This window comes from Mizuhopecten yessoensis, unplaced genomic scaffold (assembly GCF_002113885.1).
Source record: "Mizuhopecten yessoensis strain PY_sf001 unplaced genomic scaffold, ASM211388v2 scaffold2843, whole genome shotgun sequence".
Taxonomy (NCBI): Eukaryota; Metazoa; Mollusca; class Bivalvia; order Pectinida; family Pectinidae; genus Mizuhopecten; species Mizuhopecten yessoensis.
In genome coordinates this window covers 193880-208820 of record NW_018404747.1, presented here as the reverse complement: position 1 = coordinate 208820, position 14941 = coordinate 193880, and the positions used below count along the sequence as shown (strand labels likewise).

Genomic DNA, 14941 nt, shown 5'->3' with positions numbered 1-14941 from the left:
TAACTCACATGACATCTGATTGTAACTCACTTGACATCTCACTTTAACTCACATGACATCTGATTGTAACTCACTTGACATCTCACTGTAACACACTTGACATCTCACTGTTACTCACTTTAAATCTCACTAACTTACTTGACACATATCACTGTAACTCACTTGACACATATCACTGTAACTCACTTGATATCTGACTGTAACTCACTGTACATCTGACTGTAACTCGCTCGACACATCTCAATTTTACTCACTTGACATCTCACTGTAACACACTTTACATCTGACTGTTACTCATTTGACATCTCACTGTAACTCAATTGATATCGGAATGTAACTCATTTGACATTTGACAATTACTCAATTTACATTTGACTGTAACTCACTTGACATTTGACAATTACTCAATTTACATTTGGCTGTAACTCACTGGACACATCTGGCGGTGACTCAATTTACATTGGACTGTGGGAAGTCACTGATGACCATGATGCTTTGAAGTATATTTATGACAAGAATAGGAACATGCATGGTAGATGTAAATATTTGTAAAAAAGGGAATCCTGTTACGACTGATTCTGACAATTAATCAGGAAAACGTCTACATACACTCAATATTACTACGTACAATTGTGATACATCGTCAATCGCTTTACTATCCTACTATATTGACAAGCGATATTTCACTTTGATATTCATTTACTTTTCAATTGGTAAAGGGGAGGCAACTCTTTTAATTTGAGACATTGTCCAAAAGAATGCAAACATTTACGTGAGCATACGCTTATTTCCTTATTTCATATAATAAAACTTGAATGGATAGGTCTTTCATAGGAAGCTGATGTTTCTGTTTAGCGCAGCCTTGTTGGTTTACACTTTCTCTGCAGTGTTAAAGCGATATTAATTTATCTATGATTAAACGAAACTCAAATGTTTACATATGACTTCGATCCAGATTTAACGGTAAAAAGTTAAAGAAGATTTCTTGACCAGCCATTAATTATATATATTATTAAACTCTGAAATCATTGAACATCAATGAGGGAAATGTGTGGGCATGAAACAGAAAAGAGACAAAAATATATTTCAGTAAGTTTATTTACCAAACAAAATACTTTTTTGAACTGCACGTAACTGAGTCTTTTTTTAATGGATGGTATGAACAGTTTCTTCCACGTCATCTTTGACTAATGATTATACAAATATCACTTCCATCCCATTATAATGGCACCACGTTAAGAGATGATTTTAATGTAACATTCACACACAGCCAACGGCTTAGGTAACACAGTTACCAAGTCATCGATCACCTAACACAATTATTCAACTCTCAGCTACATGTAATTTATCGAGGAGTAATTTTTTATAATCAATAAGTTATTTAGAACAAATTTAAAAAACAAAACATGTGGATAACATTTTCTGATAAAAAAAGAGACTGCCCTCGTTTCCTTGTAATTACCAAAGTTTACCAGTGATGTTCATAATTACTGCTGTGATTTAATTTGTATACAGTACTTAACAAGCTCCCTTTTACTGTTAAAAAAACCAACAAATTTTCGGATTTAGGATTTTTTCTCCAAAAAGATGAATGTCATGGTATCTTTTATACATATTCTTATATAGGGGGCCTCCCTTGGGGATACCTGAATACATAACATATCCTTATATAAGGGGCTCTGTTAGGGATACCTGAATGCATTTTGTAACTTTCACATAATTCTGATTAAAATTGTATCCTAATGTTTATACAAATCCCAGCATGAAAGTATCTGAGGAGTTCCCTTTAAACAATCCTCCACCTCTTCCCCTATAAGCTGACTTCCCCTTAACTAGATCCATTTCCTTTGCACTCTTGTAAAATTCAGTGGCGAATCGTGGGGACTTGAAGTGGTTCAGGACCCTCCCCCCTCCATTTCAGTCACATCGCTCTACTACTGTAAGTATGGATTAAAATTACAGAACAAGTAAAGCATTTCCTTACATCAATTTGCAGATGTCAAGTGAAACACAGTTGTTAAATAACTGAGTGATGATGACTATAATTGTTTTTCTTCACTCATTTCAACATCTCTCATTTGACTACATATCTCACACATATTCTTATATACATAATAACAACAAAGTAGGTTTGATAAGGACGTGTACATGTATTTAACTGCAGTACATTGTAATTAGATGTTCTCTCAAAAAATAAATGTAGTAGAACTTGACCAGGAATAAACTTGAAATTTGCATAGAGCTTTTGTTCCCATATCACAAAACAATTCCAATTTGAAAACAGCTCTATCTGGATATCTTTACTTAATCAAGGTACCTTCATATTTACTGTGTAGATGTTATATATACTGTGTAGCTGTTATATTTACTGTTTAGCAGTTATATTTACTGTGTAGCTGTTATATTTACTGTGTAGCTGTTATATTTACTGTGTAGCAGTCATATAATTATATACTGTGTAGCTGTAATATTTACTGTGTAGCTGTTATATTGACTGTGTAGCAGTTATAATTCCTGTGTAGCTGTTATATTTACTGTGTAGCAGCTATATTGACTGTTTATAGCAGTAATATTTATGGTGTAGCTGTTATATTTACTGTATATCAGTTATATTTACTGTGTAGCAGTTATAATTCCTGTATATCAGTTATGTTTACTATATCAATTATATTTACTGTGTAGCAGTTATATTTACTGTATATGAGTTATATTTACTGTATATGAGTTATATTTACTGTGTAAATGTTATATTTATTGTGTAGATGTTATATTTACTGTGTAGATGTTATATTACGGTGTAGATGTTATATTTACTGTGTACATGTTAAATTTACTGTGTAGATGTTATATTTACTGTGTATATGTTATATTTACTGTATATCAGTTATATTTACTGTGTAGATGTTATATTTACTGTGTAGCTGTTTTATTTACTGTATATCAGTTACATTTACTGTGTAGCTGTTATATTTACTGTGTAGCTGTTATATTTACTGTGTAGCTGTTATATTTACTGTGTAGCTGTTACATCGACTGTCTGGTTGTGTCTATACCCATGAAGGTACAATACAGCCAAACTTTATCCCATTAACTTGAAGCACTATTCCGTAGCTGTAGTAAGGTTAACTCGAGGAAAGTGACGTCTGAATGGACATTTCTGCACATCACAGATGTTGTCCAGGTATACACCAGTGCCACAGGAGTAAAGCTGTTCTATATCACGTCTGTAGTACTGAATCAGTTCTGATGTGTGTGTCTCTATCAAATCTATGGCATATGTTCTTTATGGTTCCTAACACTTACTGGTCACAGTGGTGTAAACATTCGGATTTTGTACGTTACCAGAATGTTTCTCTATTCCATGGTTACAAAGTTGTAGGTCCTGTTATCCAAGAATCAATTTAAATCCAATTACCAGGATATTTATTCCAATCAGAGGTACTGCAATAAAAAGGAGAGTGTTTTACAATGTTATATATGCAGAAGGAAAGAAAAGACAAAGAAATATTTTCTTGCTTGATGTAATGACCTTCATTTTAACTTTCCCTCAACTAGCTTACTATATACACAACAACTTCCTTAACATATCCTTTATACAATGTAGTTATATGAAAACAAACATCTATAAATCGATACCAAACTTAAATAAGTTTATATATATACATATATAAAACAAGTGATTGCAGATGGATCTTTGAAACCAACATTTGCAAGATCTACATTAGTTAATGTAAGTTTGATCTTTTCTCTTCTTTTTTTTCTTCTATTCTCCAATTACTTTTGTTATTTGACAAATATATTAAAAAGTAATGTGTAATATATTATTAAACAAGATTTTTTTCTCTAAAATTTCTTGCAGTTGGGGTTTTCTTCTAATCAATCTGCTTGAATCTTCAAAAATGAAACATGCCAAACTACCAAATGGGAAGAAGATATGGATACAAAGGAAACTTGAGAAAGATGTGTTAAGCACTTCCTGAGAAATACCAACGCCAAACTTTCACTGTCAAACTTCAATATGGCTGCCTGAAAGTCATCTTGTTTTTACAACCAGTTTCAAAATGAAAAATGTACAACTATTTTATGTAATTAAGATAGATCTGCCAAGTTCTTCTTAAAAATTAACAATAAAAATGGTTTTAGGATGGATAAACAAGACCACAAAAGAAGGTTGATTTGAACAACCCATGTACAGTACCATCTTATGATGTTGGGCGAAAAGAAACTAAGCAAATGTAATACCATATTTTATATATAATACCAACCTTCTATCAAAAAAGGAGAGTTAAATAGACTCCCTATGAAAATGAAGATATCACATACGTGTATATGCAACAGAAAAAAATGCATGGGTTGGGAGAAATGTAGAGCTGTTTAAGGGAGAAATAGATTAGATATACATGGTACTTACTTCTCATCACAGTTCTTATAGAGCGTATCAAGTTAAGTATTTGTGTTTTCATGCTAGGATTTTCACCAAAACCCCTCTGGTCTGTACCCCGGCCAACTGGAATGACAAACAATTGCAAATGTATACAAAGTTCACAATTTATCTATGTTTAGGTGAACTTTTGGTTTGGGTTGTTTGTGTTTTACACCCTTTTAAACGCTATGGTCATTTAAGGATGTGGCAGGTTTGGGTGGTGGAGGATAACCAGAGTACCCGGAGAAAAAAACCTGACCTACTGGAAACTGACTCATGCAGGCCTCAAGCCGTGACACAGTGGTGGGGGGCTATAGTGATCAACACTGATGCATGACCTACTGGAAACTGACTCATGCAGGCCTCGAAGTCATGACACAGTGGTGGGGGGCTATAGTGATCAACACTGATGCATCACCTACTGGAAACTGACTCATGCAGGCCTCGAAGTCATGACACAGTGGTGGGGGGCTATAGTGATCAACACTGACCTACAGGAAACTGACTCATGCAGGCCTCGAAGTCATGACACAGTGGTGGGGGGCTATAGTGATCCAGACAGTGAGACTCCTTAACCACTCGGCCACCATGTGCACCGACTCTGTTAAAGTGAAAGTCAAAACAAATCCACTTCTACTAGCCATTATCAGCTTAATAATGGTAGTAATACAAAAGTATTGCCATCACCAATATCAGCTTAATAACGGTAGTAATACAAACGTATTGTCATCACCAATATCAGCTTAATAATGGTAGTAATACAAACGTATTGTCAACACCAATATCATCTTAATAATGGTAGTAGTACAAACGTATTGTCATCACCAATATCAGCTTAATAACGGTAGTAATACAAACGTATTGTCATCACCATTCTTTTTTTCTTTCTTTTGTTGCTCATACCATAATAAATATTTGTTTAATGTCATTATTATTATTATTAGTGTACAATTCTTAGCATTCTACTCCTGTTTTCAACTCTTCACTTTAAATCAGTTGTCGTCCACTTTCAACTTGCTCAGTATTTAGACACCTTTGCCTTCATACATGTATGTGAATACCTGCTGAAAGATATACTAACATAGGTGTTCAATTTGCTATGGGACTTTCATAAGGCTTTAATTCCAGGTCACCGGAGTGAACAATAAGATTTAAGTGTATTTACATACTTTGCATGTCACTCAGGGAAATTAATGCAACATGTTGCGCTAGCAGCAGGACTCCAACCACTGATTCTATACAGTCACCTGTCGGTCGGTAGCCAAACACATATCATTCATTTCACTGCAGAGCCCCATCTTTTATCTTAAAATGTTATCCTTAATTCATTTTAATTTCATGTTATATAAGCAGGTCCAGTACACTCTGCCAGTTGAGCTACAGAGCTGCAGACTTATAATAGCAGCTGTGTTGATCTATCTGGAATAGGTATTGTTATTTTCTTTAAAAAGAATGAAAAAATAAATAAAAAAAATACATGCCACAATGTGCATTTGAAAGAAAATGTTGTAACTATGTATAACACATTATCAGCATAATGCACTCAAATGTACATTGTCAATCATCAGCGTGATGACCGTCTACGGTTTTTATCTAGTACTCCATTGAAGTTGAAGTATCAAATCATCTGATTATTAGAATACGCATATGTGTGTAAGTGTTGGAAACAAGTTAAAATATGTGTTATGCATCATCATTTTATGATCATTATTTCTCCGGTAGCAGTCTTTCTGTCTTACACTGTTACAGTCCAACAGAAATGTTCTGTGATTTTCAATACTGTGCCAACATCGAACATAGACCAGAAGAGACGAAGCGGATCATTCAGTGTAAATAGTAAAGAATGCTAGTCGTTTCGGTAACAGATCTTTTCGGTAACACGTCATTTCAGGACATAATATGTTTCAGGACACATACAAGTTTCACTTATACATTTCATTTCGCTCCTGTTGCATATATAAAGTCATGTAAATACACAAGTATGGTTTTAGTCTATGGCCTGTGTCATGACCTACCCGTGCTTTGGATCATTAGTGTTACGTATACCAGATTGATAGAGCTTGATGGGATACCTACCAACATTTACTCGATTGACACAGTACGTTTTTACCTGGTGAAACTAATCTCATTATGAAATAAAGAGAGGAACCTATGAAATTTAACATTCAATTTCTTTCGTTATTGATAGGTTCCTCGTTTGATATTGTAACAGGAAAGAAAATAGTGTGCTTCCATCGGGAATCGAACCCTCGATCTCCAGGTTCTTAGTCGGACACTCTACCACCGAGCTAAATGGAAATTTGAAGCTTGAAGCTAGAAGGTGACCGTACTCCTATGTACAATTCAAAGTCTGACACATTATTAAGGGACCCCATTGGAGTTAAGCCACAAAGTGGCTTTATTGGTCATCCCAGGTAAAGGCCTAAATTAATCAAATCCAATCCAGTTTTTAACACCCTGACTGATTATATATAAAATACTAGTTCTATGGCATAAATAACTTATAAATAACATCTGTGATAATATGTATATTCATGTCCAATCTGCAAAATGAGATACACTTGTAATATCTGCCTTTTACCTGAATAAATATTATTATTAATTAATAACGTAATAATGTTTTCTCTATTCTCCATTATTGACATTAAGAGACGATCAAGTGAGTAACATTGATTTTGACAATTTTTGCTATATTGAAGTTAAAAGTTTTTGAAAGAAGTAAAAACGTGAAACACTAAGAATATGTTTTAGACATGTGCATGAATTCATCAAATCCAGCAATATATTCTAAACGATATTTTTATGCTGTGTATTTGTGTCTGTGTGAATATTATATTCTTTGCCCCATGAATATTATATATATATATATACAGAAAAAATAAGATTAACGACCGACTAAAAAACTAGCTGCTTTCACCCTTCACAGGGCTCTTCAGGTTTATACATATATATACGTAATTAGATTGGTGCATTACAATGCTAAACAATTGTACACATTCGGAATACGTCAAGGTAGATTCCGGGGTGCCCCAGGGGACGGTATTGGGCCACTTATCTTCCTCTGTCACAGATCCAACAAATTTTACACTTTAGACGACCAAATTCTACAACAAGTTAAAGAAAATCCCTACCTTGGTTTAACAATTTCAGAAGACTTATGTTGGACTACTCAAATTTCTAAATCGACATTAAGGGCTAGCTCTACACTCGGATTCGTCAGACGGAATCTCCAACACTGTCCGAAATCTTGCAGGAGAGTGGCATATATCGCCATGGTAAGATCGGTACTGGAATATGGATCCATCGTGTGGGATCCGTACTTAGAGAAGGATATCAACAGGATTGAAAGAATACAAAGGAGAGGTGCGAGGTTCATCACGGGCGATTATAAAACAAGGGAGGAAGGGTGTGTGACAAAAATGTTAAAAGACTTGGACCTTTCCCTAATTCAGGAGAGGAGACGAAACTCCAGATTAACTTTTTGTTACAAAGTGGTTTTTTCCATCTATAGATCCCTACAGCATATTTAAACCCATTCGGAAAGGACGACAAATTAAACCGCGGAAATATCAGGACTTCATTTCGGAAACGCGAGCAACCAATAACAACCGTGGACTAGACATTCCAAAATTCAAAATGACAAAATTTAAAAACTCATACTTTATCAAAACTGCAATAGACGGGAATAGTCTAAGTGACGACATTGTGTGCGCGTCATCAGTAGAGAGCTTCAAGACAGCTCTCCAGGCATGTTACCCTGTTACTAGGCCGCTCCCCCCCCCCCCCCCCCCCCCCCCCCCCCCCCCCCCCCCCCCCNTCTGGATCATCTGCCTCTTATACCATACAGATACAGATACGATAAACTTGATTTTTTACACATGTTAGTTTGGTAATGGTATCTACAGAAGAAGAAAAAATGAAAAATCCCCAAACGACTTTGACATGTCCCGAAACGACCCGAAAAAAAGTCCCGAAACGACTTTCGTCTTGTTACCGAAACGACATGACACCATAGTAAACCATACAGTTCAGTATATATATACAAAAATGTACATAAAAATGTGTAATGGTGCGAAATCACCCGGTACTTTGAACAGTTTAACTCTTCTTCAAAAAGGAGAACATTGTCATATTGAATATATGTTATTGAATATATTGGCATTGCCATAATGGGTAAGAAACACATATACTTACTTTTAGCTAGAAATCTTTCTTCGTGAAGCACACATACTGCATTTAAACAGAGTATAATTGCCTCTATGAGCGAATACAACCCGAATGCCATTTTGACAAGTGGCAATTTTTAGTGAATCGTTGTCAATTTTGTCCTTAACCGATCACTCTGTAAGTGCTCGAAATTCAAACGTGTGAATGACCACGATGCATTAACTAAACGGTAACGAGTAAATACCGGATTTTGTTTCCCAGACTGTAGTAAATACCACTATGAAACTATATATTTTATCACGAACTTAATTAGATAACAATCTAATTCCGTGATTAAATTGAATATATTTGTAAATTTTCTCACAAAGTTGGAAGCTTGTAACATTTGCTTAAAAGAAAAACACATAGAGAATGACGCCAGACATTTACAGTGCAAACACATTTAGCGATTTACAATGTTAGGTTTTTCACCTTTCCCCACTCATACATCGACTAGATTGGCCCCATTCTGCAATTCGAATTTGTATACAAACGTTCCCACGCCGCTGCTACTAGAACTGCCTCGTTAGTTTTAAGACCATATATATTGTCATTCTTTAACAACATTAAATGTTTGAACCGTTTTCAGATTTATTCAATTTGATGTTCTAAAAAGGAGGAAGGATGGGTTTGGGGGTTGGTTAAAGATACTATAAGTGGTGGAGGTGCAAAGAATAATGGTTAACTGAAACCTTCATTTGTTCGATACATGCAAAATATCAACCTTGAAATCGGACCGACATGTATACATTGACGGTACACACAGAGACCCTAGCACACAGTTCAGTTCTGTATCTGTCCATGACAAATGGATGCATTTGGTTAATCAGCCGAGTATACAAGCCATCAACATCATGGAGAAGATCGACCTACAAGTTACAAACTCGGTTACAGACAATAAAATCTCCCAAAAACGATCTTAACCATACCATCGAATCACAGGGACCTGATAATTTGTTACAGCTAAATTTGGACCTAAACTAAGGTGTTCAGAGTAATTTTACATGTTTTAGGGGTTTAATTCGACTTTTGGTAAAAATGACACCCCCAATGATCAAAATCGATCTAAACCCCCCAAACGTGTAAAATTACTCTAAACACCTTAGTTTATGTCCAAATATAGCTGTAATAAATTCGCAGGTCCCTGTGCATCGAATGAGGGAGATGATGCCCAGAAAGCAACCATACTGACATGAAGGATTAAAGTGTACCCTGAACGTTTAGCTATATCAAGCTATGAAAATACTTCATATTATACAATAAAAGGCTAAGAAAGTGCGAATGTCGTAGTTGACTTCGTTTCCGAGATATTGATATTTATCTGAAAAACACACCTGTGGCTCAGTGGCGATCGCCTCGATACGGGTCGCCTACATCTGTGACGTCACAAGTTCAACACTGTCTGATTGTTCAGATACATCAGTGATATGAAATACCTAATAATTATAACATCATGAATGAAGCATAAGCTTGTACATCGCATATATATAAAGTACCTATAAATGGACAGTATAATGCTTTAAATTAACAGATGAGGTGACAACATTTTCTTAGCATAATATCAACCGGGGCTCAATAAAGAATATGTTAATTACAAAAACAAAAAACAGGCATACAATTAGTATACAGTGGTGTAGTCAGGGGATGGACAAAACCATATGTGTAAACCTGGAGATAAACAAGTACTCATATGTAATCAATCAGAGTGAGAGAAAACACAATAACCTAAGGTTGGAATCTAGACCGTTCTAACCAACTTGATTGCAGATACTTTCCTAGATTACACAGCTCTTTTCTGTTTTATCAGGATACTTCGATCGTGAGTTGGATATGCGAGCTTTTTAGCTATCTAAATGATTTATTCCGTCGTCACTAGCTTGTGTAGGTAAAAGTTAAAGTGTTACATTTGTAAAAGGATCGTTTCTTCCACTTCAAAACCAACACCAAGGTTCGGTGATCTTGGGTCCGTTAGGGTATTACAGTCTGATATGATTGAAGTTTGGCAAATAAACACAGACACCGAAATATAACATTCAGGTAGTTTATTAATGACATGGAAATATCTACGCACCGTGACATGAGTTTAGACCATGCTGTCACTCACTCGAGCACACACATACATCAATAACATGGCTTTATTTACAGGTGGTACAAGGCCTAACTGAATATATATACTGACGACTACACGGCCAAATGCCTATTGCATAGACGACGAAATGATATACTGACGACTACACGGCCAAATGCCTATTGCATAGACGACGAAATGATATACTGACGACTACACGGCCAAATGCCTATTGCATAGAAGACGAAATGATATACTGACGGCTACACGACCATATGCCTATTGAATAGACGACGAAATGATATACTGACGGTTACACGGCCGTATGCCAATTGAATAGACGACGAAATGATATACTGACGGGTACACGGCCATATGCTAATTGAATAGACGACGAAATGATATACTGACGGTTACACGGCCATATGCCTATTGAATAGACGACGAAATGATATACTGACGGCTACACAGCCAATTGCCTATTGAATAGACGACGAAATGATATACTGATGGGTACACGGCCATATGCTAATTGAATAGACGACGAAATGATATACTGACGGTTACACGGCCATATGCCTATTGAATAGACGACGAAATGTTTACTGACGGTTACACGGCCATATGCCTATTGAATAGACGACAACATGATATACTGACGGTTACACGGCCATATGCCTATTGAATAGACGACGAAATGATATACTGACGGCTACACGGCCATATGCCTATTGGATAGACGACGAAATGATATACTGATGGCTACACGGCCATATTCCTATTGCATAGACGACGAAATGATATACTGACGGCTACACGACCATATGCCTATTGCATAGACGACGAAATGATATACTGACGACTACACGGCCAAATGCCTATTGCATAGAAGACGAAATGATATACTGACGGTTACACGGCCCTATGCCTTTTGCATAAACGACGAAATGATATACTGACGGCTACACGGCCATATGCCTATTCAATAGACGACGAAATGATATACTGACGGCCACACGGCCATATGCCTATTGCATAGACGACGAACTGATATACTGACGGTTAAACGGCCATATGCCTATTACATAGACGACGAAATGATATACTGACGGCTAAACGGCCATATGCCTATTGCATAGACGACGAAATGACATACTGACGGCTACACGGCCATATGCCTATTGAATAGACGACGAAATGATATTCTGACGGCTACACGGCCATATGCCTATTGCATAGACGACGAAATGATATACTGACGGCTACACGGCCAAATGCCTATTCAATAGACGACGAAATGATATACTGACGGCTACACGGCCATATGCCTATTGAATAGACGACGAAATGATATACTGACGGCTACACGACCATATGCCTATTGAATAAACGACGAAACGATATACTGACGGCTACACGGCCATATGCCTATTGCATAGACGACGAAATGATATACTGACGGTTACACGGTCATATGCCTATTGAATAGACGACGAAACGATATACTGACGGCTACACGACCATATGCCTATTGAATAAACGACGAAATGATATACTGACGGCTACACGGCCATATGCCTATTGCATAGACCACGAAATGATATACTGACGGTTACATGGTCATATGCCTATTGAATAGACGACTAAAAGATATACTGACGGCTACACGGCCATATGCCTATTGCATAGACGACGAAATGATATACTAACGGCTACACGGCCCTTTGCCTATTGATAGACGACGAAATGATATACTGACGGCTACACGGCCATATGCCTATTGCATAGACGACGAAATGATATACTGACGGTTACACGGCCATATGCCTATTATGCCTACGACATGGTTCAAATCACGACTCTTAAACCTCTACAAAAAATACTACATGGCTACAGAGAAACTACTGCTAGTACTGTGACTGGTAAACTATCCACGCTAACATTACTCCTATTGCGGTTGAGACCCCAACCTACAGCTACTCCTAAAGTAGATAAGAAGTGAGCCGAACCAGTCCTGTCAAGACTTTTATTCTGACTGACGAGGCACACAAGTGTACCGGCTTAAATAGACAAAAACACGGTAATGTGCACGTGCAATAGTCGCGCAAAATTACTCGGAACATTTCCGCTGTTGCTATAGTTCCAAACACTATACCAACTTCCGGTATCTCGATCTCGATGACAGTTGTCAAATATAACTCTTTAAAGTTACAAATTTACTGAACTTTTACACATTCATAAAATGTCATTTTTACAATTCTAACGATGAAATGAGTTCCTATTAAGGAGGCAAACGATGTGCTGTATGTCCGAACATTCATGTGGTGTACATTACTCGTTAATCTAATGACTGTAAATATTACACTTTATATTTTTCAATTTATCTCTAGAAAATAGTATGAACCCCTATATACAACACAAAACAATAGATTGAAAAAATGAGTCAAATTAACGTAAGCGCACCCAGACCCTTTCTTTGTATGCAGGATATATACGATTGAAATTGACAAAAAAACGGTACAGTTATTTATACCCAAAATGAGCAGCAACCTGATTATTTTTGTCCCCAGTTGTAAAAACTTAAAAAACATTGTGAATAATAATGTACTGCTTGTGAACTAAGTTTTCTTATATTGTTGCAATCAATATAGAGGTACTGGGAAGTTGATAATTTCAATATTTTTATTCCTTTTGAAATCCAGAGAATTAAGGAAGTTTACAACACTAACACGCAAATATATACCAATTTTAAGAACCTTGCAGAGGGAGAAACTGTTCGTTCAAGTCTCACAGTCATTAGTTATGTCTCAATGAACCACCGGATCAGATATAATGTACATAACATGGTCCAGAATTATTTCCTTTGTTCCTGACTTCCATCTGTCGGGTGATGCAGTTGTTTTGATTGTGGTTTGCATATATAATAATAACGTGTTACTTTGACAGTGCTGACGCATTTCATTTATGCATATTTTCCTTGGAATTGATCCTTATCATTTCCCCGTTATCTAGCCTGAAGACATTGTTGTTAAATGGAAAATTGGAAGACACATAATCTGCACCAATCTACACACTAACTTCAACACCCCCTTTGTCCACTTGCTGACATCCCTTTGATGTCATACCTAGACAAAGGTATATAGGTGTGTATTGGGCCTCCTGCTGTCAGCAATGGACACAGGTGTGTTTAGTGTTATTTACCTGTACACAAATGGCACACCTAAGTAGGGAGTAGATCGAGATGATTTTCATTATTGAACCATGATGTTAAAGTATAACTTGTGTATATTAAAATATGGAGGTTTTTTAAATTTTGAATCTCATAATTCAAAAATATTTTCGAGATGAATACAATTGAGTATGCGTAACTGTTTGTCGGTATTTTGCTGTTTAGAAGACACAATGTGTAAGATGCAGATAGAAATCTCGATAACGATATTGGCCATGAATACATTGTAATTAATTGAAAACTGTAATTGGCACGATAACCCACCAATACTCGTTGGGGACACCTCTATTTAACCTACCGAGGATGTGTCCCTGCTCGAAGCTGCCTGAGAAGTGATCGAAAATGTAAAGAAAACAAGCTGACGGATTACGAAGATATTGCGGTTTGTTAACGTTAGTCTTATCAGGGATGTGTAGTGGACCCACTACACATTCCTGGTCTTAGGCTACGGAAATGTGCGTTGTAGATAATTTCAAGTGATATAAAATATACCGTTATTATCTGTTAACATTCTAATAAATATAAAGAAGTCTCAAGAGTTAACATTAAAACCAAACTTTAGTGTACGTAGTAAATAACGACCACACAAATTCACAGGAATTACCTGTAAGAGAGTTTAGACTATTGGCGCCAAAATAATGGAATAAAATAAGATGTCGATATGTAATGGGAATCAAACAATTATCAGAAACAGCAAGAAGAAAGAAAAAAGGAGAACGGTTACCTTTGTTTATTATTACCCAAGATGTGTGCAGTAGAACGATGGGGTCCAATGCTCTCAATATACAATAAGTATGTAACGTGTGATTTTTGTGTTAAAATCAGGCAAAATCCCCCCCCCCCTCCCGACATCCTTGTAGCATGAAATGGTGTTGACTTTTCCTCTAGCTCGAGTTTTCTCCTTGTAGTACACAGACCATTTAAAGCACATGGAATGTTACAGTAAAATCTTTGAGCGTAATCAAAATTTTATGGAAAAGATTCTTCGTCAGGCGTCATTTAGGCAGTTTTATGT

At 36.4% G+C, this 14941-nt stretch overlaps 1 protein-coding gene across 1 annotated transcript; it reads right to left on the bottom strand.

Moving 5' to 3' along the window:
- Positions 1 to 1080: 1080 nt before the first annotated feature.
- Positions 1081 to 8766, bottom strand: LOC110446595 (immediate early response 3-interacting protein 1-like). Its single transcript, XM_021491812.1, has 3 exons — positions 8618 to 8766; positions 4412 to 4507; positions 1081 to 3441 (listed from the first exon to the last, which is right to left on the bottom strand). The coding sequence occupies exons 1-3, from the start codon at positions 8706 to 8708 to the stop codon at positions 3386 to 3388; spliced, it is 243 nt and encodes an 80-aa protein (XP_021347487.1). The 5' UTR covers positions 8709 to 8766; the 3' UTR covers positions 1081 to 3385.
- Between the last annotated feature and the right edge of the window lie 6175 nt (positions 8767 to 14941).

Excerpts from the sequence above, each read along its gene's own strand:
- LOC110446595 (XM_021491812.1), bottom strand. The coding sequence starts at position 8,708 with ATGGCATTCGGGTTGTATTCGCTCATAGAGGCAATTATACTCTGTTTA. Across the intron at positions 4,508-8,617 it reads AGAAAGATTTCTAGCTAAAA|TTGGCCGGGGTACAGACCAG; the intron begins GTAAGTATATGT and ends TTGTCATTCCAG. Across the intron at positions 3,442-4,411 it reads TATAAGAACTGTGATGAGAA|TACCTCTGATTGGAATAAAT; the intron begins GTAAGTACCATG and ends TTTTTATTGCAG.